The sequence below is a fragment of the Etheostoma cragini genome, chromosome 14 (genome assembly GCF_013103735.1).
Source record: "Etheostoma cragini isolate CJK2018 chromosome 14, CSU_Ecrag_1.0, whole genome shotgun sequence".
NCBI lineage: Eukaryota > Metazoa > Chordata > Actinopteri > Perciformes > Percidae > Etheostoma > Etheostoma cragini.
In genome coordinates, this window is record NC_048420.1 from 20,062,356 (window position 1) to 20,075,878 (window position 13,523).

At 40.2% G+C, this 13,523-nt stretch overlaps 1 protein-coding gene across 14 annotated transcripts in view; it reads right to left on the bottom strand.

The window, feature by feature from the left end:
* pleca (plectin a) overlaps window positions 1–13,523 on the bottom strand; it is a 102,016-nt gene that overhangs the window by 65,956 nt on the left and 22,537 nt on the right. For 2 of the 14 annotated variants that reach the window (XM_034892267.1, XM_034892262.1), the window contains exon 1: window positions 1,807–2,057. The exons of 11 other annotated variants lie outside the window; for them this stretch is intronic. In XM_034892267.1, the coding sequence (XP_034748158.1) occupies window positions 1,807–1,852 (46 nt within the window). In that variant the 5' untranslated portion in view covers window positions 1,853–2,057. Of the gene's footprint in view, window positions 1–1,806; window positions 2,058–13,523 lie in introns of those variants that run through there. One more of the 14 variants, XM_034892269.1, reaches the window with a different exon arrangement.

A 13,523-nucleotide genomic window follows, 5' to 3' on the forward strand; every position in this document is an offset into this window, starting at 1 on the left:
TCCCCCAGAGCCCAGGGAAAAGAATTCTCAGCCTGTTCCAGTGGGTAGGACTCCTTCAGATCTTGCTCCAGGATCATGTAAATGTCCCTGCCATGCCGTGGAGCTGTTCCAAAGGGTTACCACATTTTGCCAGAATACTGCAGTCAAACCTCAACTCCACACAGAGCAGCTTTTAAAAAGCCTCCTCTTTTGGGCTGAACCAGTTTTCCCAGTCTGGTTGGGTTCTGTCTCCTCTAATTGAGGCTTTCTATCCCCATACATGTCAGTCAGTCTGCTGTTAATCCTTTATTTAGTGAGATGAAGATGGTGCACAATGGTTCAAAGACTAGTGTAAAAGTAGCTCACTCTCCATTGCCTGAATACCTGATGAACTAAGTCTGGAAACCCCCAATCATACAGACAGTGTTGCCTGCAGGGTATGGGAGACACATGGGAGGGGAAAAGTAGCATTTGAATGTATTAAGATGCCATGGGGAAACAACTTGCTCTGAATATCCATACAACTGGGTGTATGCCAATTTAAGGACTAACAGAGTTTGTGTTTAAAAGCCTTTGCTTTACTTTGCAGGTTGAGTAACTAACAGAAATGGCGAAGTCCTATTGGGCAAATCTATTCAATGGGTCGTCAAAGCAAGATGATGTCAAACAAACTTTGACCACAGTTGGTTGGTATCAAATTTAGCTGAGAGTCGGGTATTAGTAGAATATTTCGATTCCTGAGTTACCAATACAATACTTTCTTCAATACCTCATGTAAAGCTGCAGTCAGTGGAACGCAAAACTGCTGGACAATAAAGTGCCTTCCCCAGCTTCAATAAAAACTTGTTTTTCAACAGAACCCATTTTGTAATTTTACAAATAAGTCAAGGTTCTGAAATATTACATGTCAGACATACAATAACTCTAAATAAATGAAATAATTTGATTAAAAATACAACATTTGATCCAGAGTAGAGATGATTAGTGGATCGATCAGATTTTCTCTATTTTAGATCAAAGTCAACTAAATATCTGTGGGATCTGGACTTGGACAAAACATGCTCTGAAGTCACGTTGGAGGCATTGTGATGGGAATTATTTCACTGTTTTTACATTTTATAGATGATTAATCTAGACAATAATTGCCTAATTAATTGACAATTGAAATAATCATGTGGTGCAGCCCTAATGTGATAAAGGAACAGGTAAGGCTATGAAACTGACCAGGTACTGGGACACCTGGAAGTGAGGGAGATGGGAGGAGCAAATGTTGCTGATGTAAGACACATCTAACTATGATGCACCCTGACAAGCAGCAGACAAGAACAGGGGAATACATATTGCACTTCTCACCAGGCTAACCAGTCCCATCCCTGACTGAGAGGCAGGGCAACACTTCACTGCTGTCACCGTGGCGATGCAGCAGCCGCTTTGCTCTGCATCTCCCGGCGCAGACGCATTCAATGTGCCGCATGCAGCAGCAGCAGCCTCCCACAGCTCGTAAAGCACACCATCTCAGCACAATCGTTACTTCTGACCCCTGCTCAAACCCCTCTGGTCACGCCTGGACACAAGAGGGAACAAAAGCTTTTCATTTCCTTTTATTCACAAAAACATGCAGGAAGCAAGGGGGGGTAGAGGATTAGGATTCCTCCATTTAACTCAACGTGAAACCCTCACAACTCAACTTTGTGTTTGCCTGCATCTATACGATGAGAAAGTCCTCACAAGAGAGGGATAGTGGGAAAACTAAGCGGTCCTGAAAGCATATGACAGCGATGAGGCTGAGGAACCAAAAATATATATCTAAAAAAGGTTGAGCAGTACCTTTGAGAGAGCTGATCTCATGCTGGATAGACCTTCCAGGATCCATGCTCACAGTCTCCCTGCTGGCAACTGCCTGAGGCTCCAAACAGTCGAGTCTGAGCTCTGCAAGGTCAGCTCAGTACTGAAACACCACGCTGGAGGATGTACACGTCTCTCCGCTAACTGCAGGCTGTTTCTAGCCCTCTCTCCCCCTCTCTGCTCTGCGGCTGCCTCAGACGTTGGCAGCTTAGTGTTTTTGTTCACTCCCTTTCTCTCTCTCCTGCCTGCTTGCACACAATCCCTGTCAGCAGAGAAATTGTGAAAGAAAGCAGCACATCTCCCTCCTTTCCATCTCTCACCCCTCCCTGATGTTGTCCCGTCTCATCCTCGTGGTGTTCCAGGAGGTGCCTCAACCAATAACAGTCATGCTCCACCGTAATGACACTACAGCGCGTATAGCTGACCTAAAGCAGCCGACGCTGAGAGTGTGAAATTATGACTATAAGAGGTAGGAGGTGATAGGAAAAAATACTGCTAAACAAAATATACAAACCCCACGTAAAGATATAAATCCCAAGGTGAAATACTACTCTAGTAGTCTGGGAGATTAAAGAAACCATCTACTTTGGTATAGGGTGTTTTAAAACTACAAAGTCTGTTCAATTCAAAATACAAAATGAAGGTAAACTTGACAATCAGTCACTGAATTTATTTCTCTTCCATCAGAACAACAGCATCTTTGACTCAGCATTATATCCACCTAAAATATTTTGGACTGAAGGAGCCTCTCTATATTTCATAAGAAGTGCGGCAGACCTGCTTGGACTTCGGAGGGCTTCAGATGACAGAGCGCTTTTTAGAAAAACTAAACCTTGCGATATATTAAATGACATTACTGCAATAGTTTAGTACACACCACATTCTCTAAACAGCTGAAATCAATAATTAGAGCTACAAAACAAATTCTCCTAAATTAAATTGAGGTCTCAGTTGCTGTATGTACAATTGAATCTCATCTATTATAATGAAATTATACATTTTTAAAAGATATTAGAAAAATAAAAATGATGACCACTGTCAAAACACCAAACGTCACAAAGGTTTGCATTGTTAGTATTGTTTTAGAAGATGACAGTGAAGGTTATGTTGACTTTGACTCAGCAGTCTCTTCAAGCCTCCAATGACTGGCTGTGTTGTGCCTGAAGTCAGCAGTACTGAAACTGCTTGTCTGACTAAGTATGAATGTACTGACAGGGGCCATATGCCTCTGCACTTCAAAATCTGACCAGAAGTGGAAAACAGAAAACATGCACAGGGGCCACGTTCCCAGATGGCAGCTCCAAACGACGAGTTTTTAAACATTTTTTTTTTGATTTGCATAGAAATCCATTAATGCATGCCAATTGGTTTAAATAGATCCAGTACTGCACAGCCCTTAATGGTAGAATGAGATTCTATGACTATGAGAAAAAAGTCTCTGAGGCTTCAGGATAAGCACAGGATCAGTCCACTCCAACCTGCTCTGGTCTGATATCGACACCATACTTGATCTGGGTAGCTCCTGTTATAAAGCCAAGCTGAATGCAAAAAAGATATTGGAGACTATGAAAGGATAATAGATTTATTTTCTTCCTTGAATCAAAGCAACTTTTAAACTTTTTAAAACTCACATATTAAAACAGGATGACAACAACAGGAACCAGCTCAACTACAGGTGAAATACACAAGTCACAGAGAGAGGGTTATCTAAAGCCCAGAACATTCACCTCATAATGTACTGAGTCAGCATGTGTTGGTAAGAGGCTTATACTGTGTTAAATGGAGAAAAGGAGATGTTAAATCAGCCGATTGTATACAGGATGGTGAAGCTGTGGATTACTTATTGTGGATTTTTAGGCTAACACGTGTGTTTAATTTAAAATGGATGATTGCACAGATGTATGCGAGTTTGGTTTGTATATGATCTACTCATGTGTAGGTATGTCTTCTTGAGTTGCATTTGTTCTGGGATAAAGAAGATTCCCCAAATATCTACTACTGCATCTTCTATCAATATCGCGCAATCTTATTAGTTACACAGCTCTGTGGGACAGATGGTCATGCGGTCCCATGCATCAGGGCCACAGGTCTGCACTGGTTCAAATTTCAATATCGATGCCATTTTCTGCTCAAGAAACATCATGTTTTCAGGTTTGCATGTCTAAAATATTCAACTGATCCAAAAGAGCATAGCTTTGACAACTGCTTTTTATTATGAAAGTAAAATGGGTAAAATATTTTCCATTGCCTGCAAACCCACCACAGACAAAATAACAGACATTATAACAGGATTTAGAAATGTCCTGAAACAAAACAAGGCTCCGTTTGTGGGGGGGAAATCAAAAACATGACTGGGGACAAATGAGGATGTCTGTCTTAAAATCTAAAAATTGGAAGACATTTGCCCGATGAATAGATGTCCAAGGGGCAAACTCAGCTCTTGTATTTCCAACTTTATATGAGCCACCTGGTTAAGGAAAACCCATTTTCTTTTTTAACAGAGTGCTGCTGAATTCAACAGCCTGCCTCTGACCTTGCCCTCTCACACACACTGATCCTTCATCTTGAACTGCCAAATTATTGTGTCAAGTGTGAGAAAACAGAAGTAGGACACATGCATCAATGTAAAATACTTGTACGTCAAATTGCATTATACACAGCTGACATATTTTCAGCCATGGGTTCACTACAACCTTGTGCTGTAGTCGGGAAATGATTCAGAAGGGCTTTAATGACCCCTTATCTAATCAATACACAATCAATTAATGCTTGTCACACTGGAGGTGTAGCACAGCTCCAGTTTCAGCCAGCTACAGCAGCAATGAGGAGATAAACAGAGATAGAGTACATGTGGGGAGGGGGGGGGGGGGGGGGGGGGGGGGGGGGGGGGGGGGGGGACTGACAGGTTAACCCCTGACAACAGACCACCAGATTTCCTGGTTTGGAATATATTGACTTGGAGAAACAAAGAATACAATGTGACAGTGGCCCAATCCCAAAGTCCGGACTCACAGACTCACGGACTTTGGTGCACATTCTCGCAAATTGATAAGTGCTTAGTGTTGTCCCAATGTCGAATTTCAAAGGGCATGAGGGTTTGAGTACACATTTACCGAGCCCTTACCGTGAGTCTGCATCGAAGCAGACTTCACCAAAGGGAATTACCCACAGTTCAAAGTGTAATGACGTTTACCGCGGAGACCATAGGGATATCCGGAAAATACGAAGGTAGACAACAGCATGACACACAACCATGGAGCGGACCTGCTATCCAGCTCGTAAAACAAGAGTTTGAATAAATTTGAAATCAGCCAGCCGTCTCCTGGGCCTTGGCCGTAAGAAAAGCAACAGACTTAAAAAGAAAATACCAAAACCGCAAAGTGTCAGTAACTTCTTTGTTATTAAATGTTGCCAAGGTAACAAGCTAAGGTGTGATGTTGTGAAGTGCAGTCCCAATCCCATTTATACCTATCTGAGCCTCAGCCTATGTGGCCTCACACACTCACTCACTTAGCACCTGAGATCAGTTAAGTCTGTAAGTCTTGGGTCCTTAGTCCTCAGGGTTCATTTTGGGATCGGCCATAGAGTCAAACTCTATTCACTTATCCATAAGCTCCTCTTTAATGGCCTAATGCTCAAAAACGACAAGCACAAACAACACCATTACACAACAAAACATTCCGTTTCTTCTTTGTTACAGAGTTCCATCCAGTTTAATCACATATTTCACTTTGTTGTGACTCACAGAGGACTTGTATTCACCAAAATTAAGCTCTCAAGCAGAACTTGCTCAAATACTTACTCCTGAGAATGGCAGTTCCTAAATCCAATATTGCCCTTACACCAGACTTAAGCTTAATGCACTCTTTTGGGGTTGGCAGAAAAACTTGGAGAAAGACTCTGTGAAGTCTTTCAACTATTTTGACTTGTAAATGCAGCATATTCATTTAGCAAAACTGCAAAATTTAAATAAAAATGCTCGGATACTATGATACAACCAACCTTTCTCACAGCAGATATTTTGACTTGAAGGCCCACGTGTAACTGATAACAATGATGATGGATCTGCTCCATTTAGTTGGGGACTGTAAGAAAGGCCAGTGGGCCCTAGAACTAGCACAACTAAGTGTTATGCAGCCACCATTAATAGTATTATGTTACAACTGTTTGACAAGTCAAAATGTCTTACTCCAATGCGGGATCACTCCTCCTCTTAGATCAGTGTGTTTTGTGAAGGTACGCGCTGCAGAGAGTAGAGCAAGGGGGTTCACACCAAAGAAGCGAGGCCCATGATGATGACAGCTAGTAAACATTACACACCAGTTGGCAGGCCACACCTGAAACATCATCCTAATGAAGATATCATACTCTACAATGAGAAATAACACTACACTACATGTCCATTTCTCTTTTAAGCATCTACCATTTTAACAAATGTGTCCTTAAAAATACATTTGTTTAAAACATACACATCTTAAGGTGGTGTAGTGAGGGTGTATACTGGATCAGCTAAAGAGCTAAACCAATCACAGGCATGACATACTGTACACCATCGGAGGGGCCTGGGGAGGAGGTGATACTGTGGGTGCCATCCCATGTCGTCTCGATTCATTAAAGTGATATCAAACTCCAAGTGCAGTTGCTGTGGCCCATCTTCACAGACATATACAAACCATTCAGGGAGTCAACTGTCAGCAGCTAAAAATAAAGTTCATGGCCACTCCTTCACATGCACCTGCCAGCCAATCAGGAACAAGCAATTTCAATGACTACACATCTTATAAAAACCTAATACGGAATTCACACAATGTTGGCAGAGTGGGAAGACTTACCACTGCTAGCCTCGTAGTCTTATCAAATATTATTATTTTGCTGTGTAACATATTTCTAGCAGTTTGTTAAGAAGTAAAAACAAGATAGAAAACAAGCTAGCTCCCTTTAAAAGAGCTGAATTGACTGTAAAAGTGTGATATTGGATTTTATTTAGATGTCACTGCCAGCAACGGTGTCTTTGCAGCCATCTTGTCACCGGTTTGAAATATTATGGCTGTCAAGTTCCGGATACTTGGAGGCTGATATTAACTAGACGGTTGAATGCAGCACAAAAGATGCAGAAGCTGTGAGAAAAAGAGAGCAACTACAGAGTAAAATGGATGGTGTGTTTGTGTGTGTGTGTGTGTGTGTGTGTGTGTGTGTGTGTGTGTGTTCCTCAAGGCACTTTCAGACAGAAGATAGCAGGCACTTATTAGGAAGACACCAAAGGAGGAATTCACAGAATGTGTCAAGATGAAAAATGTATTCTGAGGCCTGCTATCCTCCAGATCTACAACTGTGAAAGACACGCATTCAGGTTGTCTTTTTGCTTTTTGAGTAGCACTGACAGAGATCCACTAGAGGCTGTTCTAGGGCCAGCCGGAAGAACAGTTTTATCACCAAACAACAAACAACCCAATCTGTGTGGATGGTGTTACTGATAACTGTGACCTTTAAAAGAGGTGAATGAAGATGATGATGATACTAAAACATTTTGAAATAGTAAGTTTTGCTCTCACGACAACAAGCGGCACGAAATTCATGAGTGCAGTATTTTGTGTATGAAAACATTTACAGTGTTGCTGTGGAGTAAAAAACTCATATTTCTATAAACATTTTAGTATTTTGAATGAAGTTAAAATAAAATAAAAAAAAAAATCTTTAACATTAACAAATGACAACATTTTGAGCAGCTTATTAGAAAGTGAATGTCAATAATGATCTCATCTCCACAAGTAAATTCTTTTCATTTTCATTTTGTTATTGTTGAACCACTTCTACAGATCCATTGCTCACAGCTACTGCTGAAATGTAAAGCTGGGTGTGGATCTGTGGAAAAGGCAGCAGTGCTTCCCAAACTCAGGCACCCTGCTAGGAAATACAGTACATGCCAGCCGGCTCACTACTGACATTCCGGGCTTTAGTCTGGCTTACTGTAGCATGCCAGATCCTGGGTGTTAGCACTATTGTTGAACACCTCAGCACCAACGTGAAGCCAGAATCTCTGTGTTCCCTCATACTTTACAAAGGTTAGGCTGAGGGTCGAACAGTTAACACATGGTGACACTCAGCCAGGGATGTGTATTCTTCTGAGATGGTACTTTGTAAAAGACAGATTGATGATTTCTATTGACCGGTTGTATTGTTTATAGTTTTCCGTATGGTATTTCCTGAATGTGTAAGCAAATACTCAGTACCCAAAATGGACATATGTGGGGATACAGATCTCCTGAATGCAATACTACAGAGTGCAAGTCACTATGTGGTAGGGGTGCACGATTCAGAAAATATCACAATTTGATTCAAAAATGATTTTTGATTCAAAAACAATTCTCAATTTTAAAAAACGTAGTATGTACACGTAGTTACTTTTCCCATGTGATAGTATAAACACCAGTACAAAACGAAAAAAAAAAATAATAATAATATGAATCAATTTTTGGAATGCTATGAATCAATTTTGAGTCGGTAGAGCAGGAATTGATTCATAAATGTGAATTGATTTTTTTGTACATCCCTACTATTTTGATTGATGTTTGGTCTAATTTCGTATCCACTCACAATCTTTTATAGCTAGACCACACGAAGCACCCAGGAAGGATAAAATGACATGTTTGTATTTGACTGTATCCAGGAAACTGAAGTCTCCCTGGGACCGGACAGATTTGTCTGCCTGACACATAATCCTCACAGGCAGATTTGAAAGACCTTCTTTCATAGTGTCACAGCTATCAGTCAATATCTTACGAGACACACGGTGCACTCCGTATGGCATCTGTGTCTCCAAACACTGTGGGAAAGTAAACACTGACATCGTACTGTTAAATCACCTGAGGTTAATTGTTAAAAACCTCATTGATTCACTTTTTGGCAATGAAGGTAACTGTAAAACAGACACAGCAACAGTTAAAGCAGCAGTGCACTAAGCAAGAACAGAAGCTTTCAGTCCACCTGATTATGGAATTGTCAAACATGTTTTCAAAGGTTGAAAGTTGAGACCATTAAAAAGACATTTTAGCTGTATCTGTAGCTGTATATAGTTGCATAGGTGTATATTGTTGACAAATGTCAAATAATTTACTAATGTGATGATGATATATTTTTTTAATTAATCATCTTAACTTTTTAGCAACAGGCTTCAATTATTGTTATACATTTCAGAAACTTTGTTAGGGTGCCCAGATAGCTCAGTTGGTAGAGCAAGCGCCAATTTAAACCGGTTTACTCCCCAACGCAGAGAGCCCGGGTTCAACTCTGACCTGCCGCCCCTTGCTGTATGTCATCCCCCCTCTCTCTCCTCTTTCATGTCTTCAGCTGTCCTGTCAGATAAAGGCCTACAAGTTCATTCTTGATAAGTTTGTCTGGAGCTTTCAACCACATCTCAGGGAAAGGAAAAGACCATGAGATGTGGTTGAAAGATTTTCTGATTCCATTTGGTACTAAAATCCCTTGTTAGAAATGAATATCTTGCAGTCAGCTGTTATTGACTCCCTGGGTTTGAGAAGACAGTAATCCTCCGCTCTAACACAAATCCTTTCTCAATTACAGCAGCTCTACTCCATCCGGTCCTGTCCTGCCCTCCCAGCAGATTCTGCAAGGCTGAGTTCACTTTCAGTGGTTCAAGGTTGGGGTTGGCATTTCTCTGCATACTTGAAATTGTTCCACAGAAGAAACCAGAGGCACAGTAAACGAACTAATTACACTGTGATGTCATTTATCATCAAAGGGGAAACTTACTCAGTGAAAGAATGTGAACTCATCCAATACTGCCAGATAAAGTGGCATGACCATTGGAGACTGCTGGCTAACTGGTTTTACAGCGGGATCACGGATATTGAGGCCCAGTGGCATCAAAACTGAGAGCTGTCACGGTAATCATATCTCCTCCAAAAAACTTTTTACATTTGGTACCATAACAGCATTTTTTTTTGTGTGGATTTAGCATGATGTTTATGTCTATTGGACCTCTTATCTTTTAGAATCAAGTATTCAATGTGGCCTTTGTTTAATTAATGAATATTGTAATGGTTATGAGATTCCATTTAGGATCATTTCAAAGTTGCACTTTAAGCATAAAAGGTTTATACCCTTGCGAATCAGCTCTGAACTAATTCAATCTAAGTCTTTCTGTGGTTCTCTAGCTATCTCCTTTAGTTGAGGACCAAGAAATGAGGGTTTATCTGTTCCACAATTTCCAACAAAGGGTCCTTTTAGGAAAAAAATGTAGTATTGAAACAAAAAGTTGATAAATGAAGATGACTTATAGGAAATTAATAAAGTAATAGCTGTCGGTTAACAAGTAACACACAATTACTGGTCAAAAGAGATTTTATGTTGTTATAATTTGACTGCTCATTGGTTGGTTGGTTGGTTGAATAAAATCAGCACTTAATAGACGTTATGTGTGGCTCCGGGAAAAATTATAAATATAACTTGCAAATATATCAATTTTAAAAAAGGAATGAAAATTATGAATTATAGTAAGTTAAACTAACAAGCTTTAACTTTCTGTTTTTTTGGTTCAAGGAATCATTACTGGATATTTCCTCACTTGTTAGGCCTCTTATTGTCATGTTCATTTGCTCTACCTATTTGCACACACACACACACACACACACACACACACACACACGCACACACACGCACACACACGCACACACACACACACACAGAGACAGACACAAACACACACAATATGTTTCAGCTGAACATGTGAACAAACCGAGACCAAACAGGTCATCTTACAAACTCATGTGAAGTAGCAGACAGGTGAGAAGATTGTGCTGCAGCAAAGAGTCCTGGGTAATCTACAGTACACCAAGTTGTCCTCACGGCACTGTGGGTTCGAGTGTAGGTGCAAACATATGTGGAGATAATACATGACAATGTCCTCTGTCAATGGATGTCCTCACACTGAGAGGCCCTAAAACAACACATTAGTGGCCTAAAGTGCATCTACAGAGTTTATTCCCCTATCCTGTGTTAAACACAGCAGATTTGCAGGTTAAGAGCTGCAGACATAGTTTAGAAATTTCCATTTTTATCTTTAAAGAATTTCCTTCTTATCTATAGATTACCGAAACTCTGACAGATGATAATCCTGACCGGCAGCAGAAGACACCCTCAGGGAACAAGCTTTTCTCTCTAAAATACCACTCTGTTCTTGTGTTGGTTCATGCATGCAGACTAAATCCTACTCCATGACTGAAACTTTCCTCTGGGCCCACCATACACACAGCATGCCTTCCAGCAGCAGGGCAGAGAGACTGAACAATCGATGGACAAAAGAAAAACCACCGCTTCAAAATTCCATGTCCACATTTTCCACAAATGTGTCCAACAGCTACACTCTGACTTATTAGTTGGATTGGTTTTAAATTACCATGAACTTTGGATGAATCATTAGTCATTAAATTGCTGTTTCTTGTTATGCGTGTTGATACTAATCACATTATGTCAGCAGCTCACAGGAAACCCACATCAGGTGAGGAGAACTTTTTCTTAAAATTAGGAGTCATTTACATTAAATGTGACTATTACAGCGTACAGTTTAATGAACTAATGACTATTGGACACGCATTAAAGTTTCAAACTAAATTGTGAGTGTTTTGATTATGCATCCGTGCATATGGGTGATCTTCTGTGTGCACAACGGGCGTCCATATATTGGACTATTGCTATTTTTGAATTTGAGATCAAGTTGCATGAAACTGATCTGCAGCAAGTACGGGAAGTAAAGTGTGGAGGGGGCTTCTCTGTGGATCCGCCCCCCCCTGCTTAACAGTGGTTCACAAGACAAACTTGTTGCAACCGTTTAACACACACACACACACACGCAGCAGAATCCAAGTGAAAAAACTGGGACTGTTAGCTGCAGGTTTCCCAGTGTGCTGGCTTATTTAAGAGTGTTTGAGAAGGGGGAGTGGGACACTGAATACATTTAAAATACACCTTGCAGGCAGGATTCAACCACAAACCTCCACTTTACAGAGCAAACACAAGGATGAGATCAGCAAAAAAAACTATTGTCATTGGCTTGTGAAACCTGTCACAATTTAGCTAAAAGCTTGAATGAGCAAAGGGAAAAAATTAAATTAAATTAATAAAATTATTTTATATTTAAATCTAGAAAGGCTTTACTTTACTGTTAAAGAGTCTTTAAAGTTTTCTTTTTATCTTAGAACTTTATCTGTCTAATAAATTGATAAAATGTGTGAGCGTCCATAGATGTCTTTTCTCTTGAAATATCTAATGAACCGTTCATCCAATCTACTTCACACTTGGTTTCCTGGGTACCTAATGAACTTGGGGTTTGGATTGTGTTGCATTTGGAACAGTTTGGACAGCACTGGATATTAAAAGAAACTGTGGATAAAACTTAACGGCTGAACAATAAAGCTCAAGGAAAGAAATTACGTTAAAAAAATTTAATTATTAGTAGGCTAAACAGTGGAGTTTCATAGTAAGTGCTTTGGGGTCCTTCTGTAAATTCGGAGTACAATTTGATTTTGGAGAATGCTATAAGCAGCAATCAAGCCAAGAAATTGGCCTGTTTCAAACAGGCACATTTCAAACTGGCAATATACTAGTTCATCTTAAAAAACAAAAAGTTCAAGGGAGTCTGTTACTTTATATTACAATCTTTAGATAATTGGCATTGAAACCCCCAACTAACCTCAAAAGTATGCCTACTTGAGGCTAATATCAGTTAGAAGTCCAGGAAACTCCTCTAAGTGTCACCTGAGTCTGAGGCAAGGCCACTGCAGTTGTTAGTAAGTGAAGGTAGTTATACTGTATTTGAGGGAGTCATTACTGAGGTCTCTCTCCACCCTGCAACGTTTCAGCCCTCCAAGCCTTCCAGTTTTCCAAGCACTTTCATGGGGAGGATGAACAGAGCAGCCAAACATCTACAATGGCATCTTATCTCTTTGTTCCAAGAGATATCCGACAATGGTAACATGTGACTTGTATTTCAAAGATAGTAATTGCCCAAAGATTTGTTTTGATGCTGCAATTCTAAAAACATTTGTAGACGTAAAGACTACCGTTCATTACATAAGTTACTGCAACCTTGCTAAGCAACACCTCATTGAGCTAAATGTCAGAAGTCTTTTTGGTCTTTCAACCAGAATAACTTGAAGAGTGACAGAGTAAACTCCTGGGATATATTTGTGGTGAGTATTTAAAGCAGAGCTGCGTGTTTTACACTAATAGATCTGTTCATAACACATTATCATTCACAAGGGAATTTCACCTGTTGCAATAACTCATGCAAATAGTCCTCACAAAAAGCCTTGTACGAGAATAACAACTTGATTAATGTGAGATTAAGCTATTTAATTTCAGAGAAAAAAAACATCAACCTCCCAGTGGTACATGGGACAAGTTGTACATGAGGGATATGTTGCACCTCAAAACAATAACCCCATTTATAGGTCAAAATCAATGATGAAACAACTTCCACCCACATATACTTTCCAGTTGCTCTGGATGTATCTGAAGTTTCTAAAACGAATAAGATCAAGACAAAAACCAACAATAAGAAAGAGTCACAGGGGCGCCAAGATAGCTCAGTTGGTAGAGCGAGCGCCCATATACACTCACCGGCCACTTTATTAGGTACCCCATGCTAGTAACGGGTTGGACCCCCTTTTGCCTTCAGAACT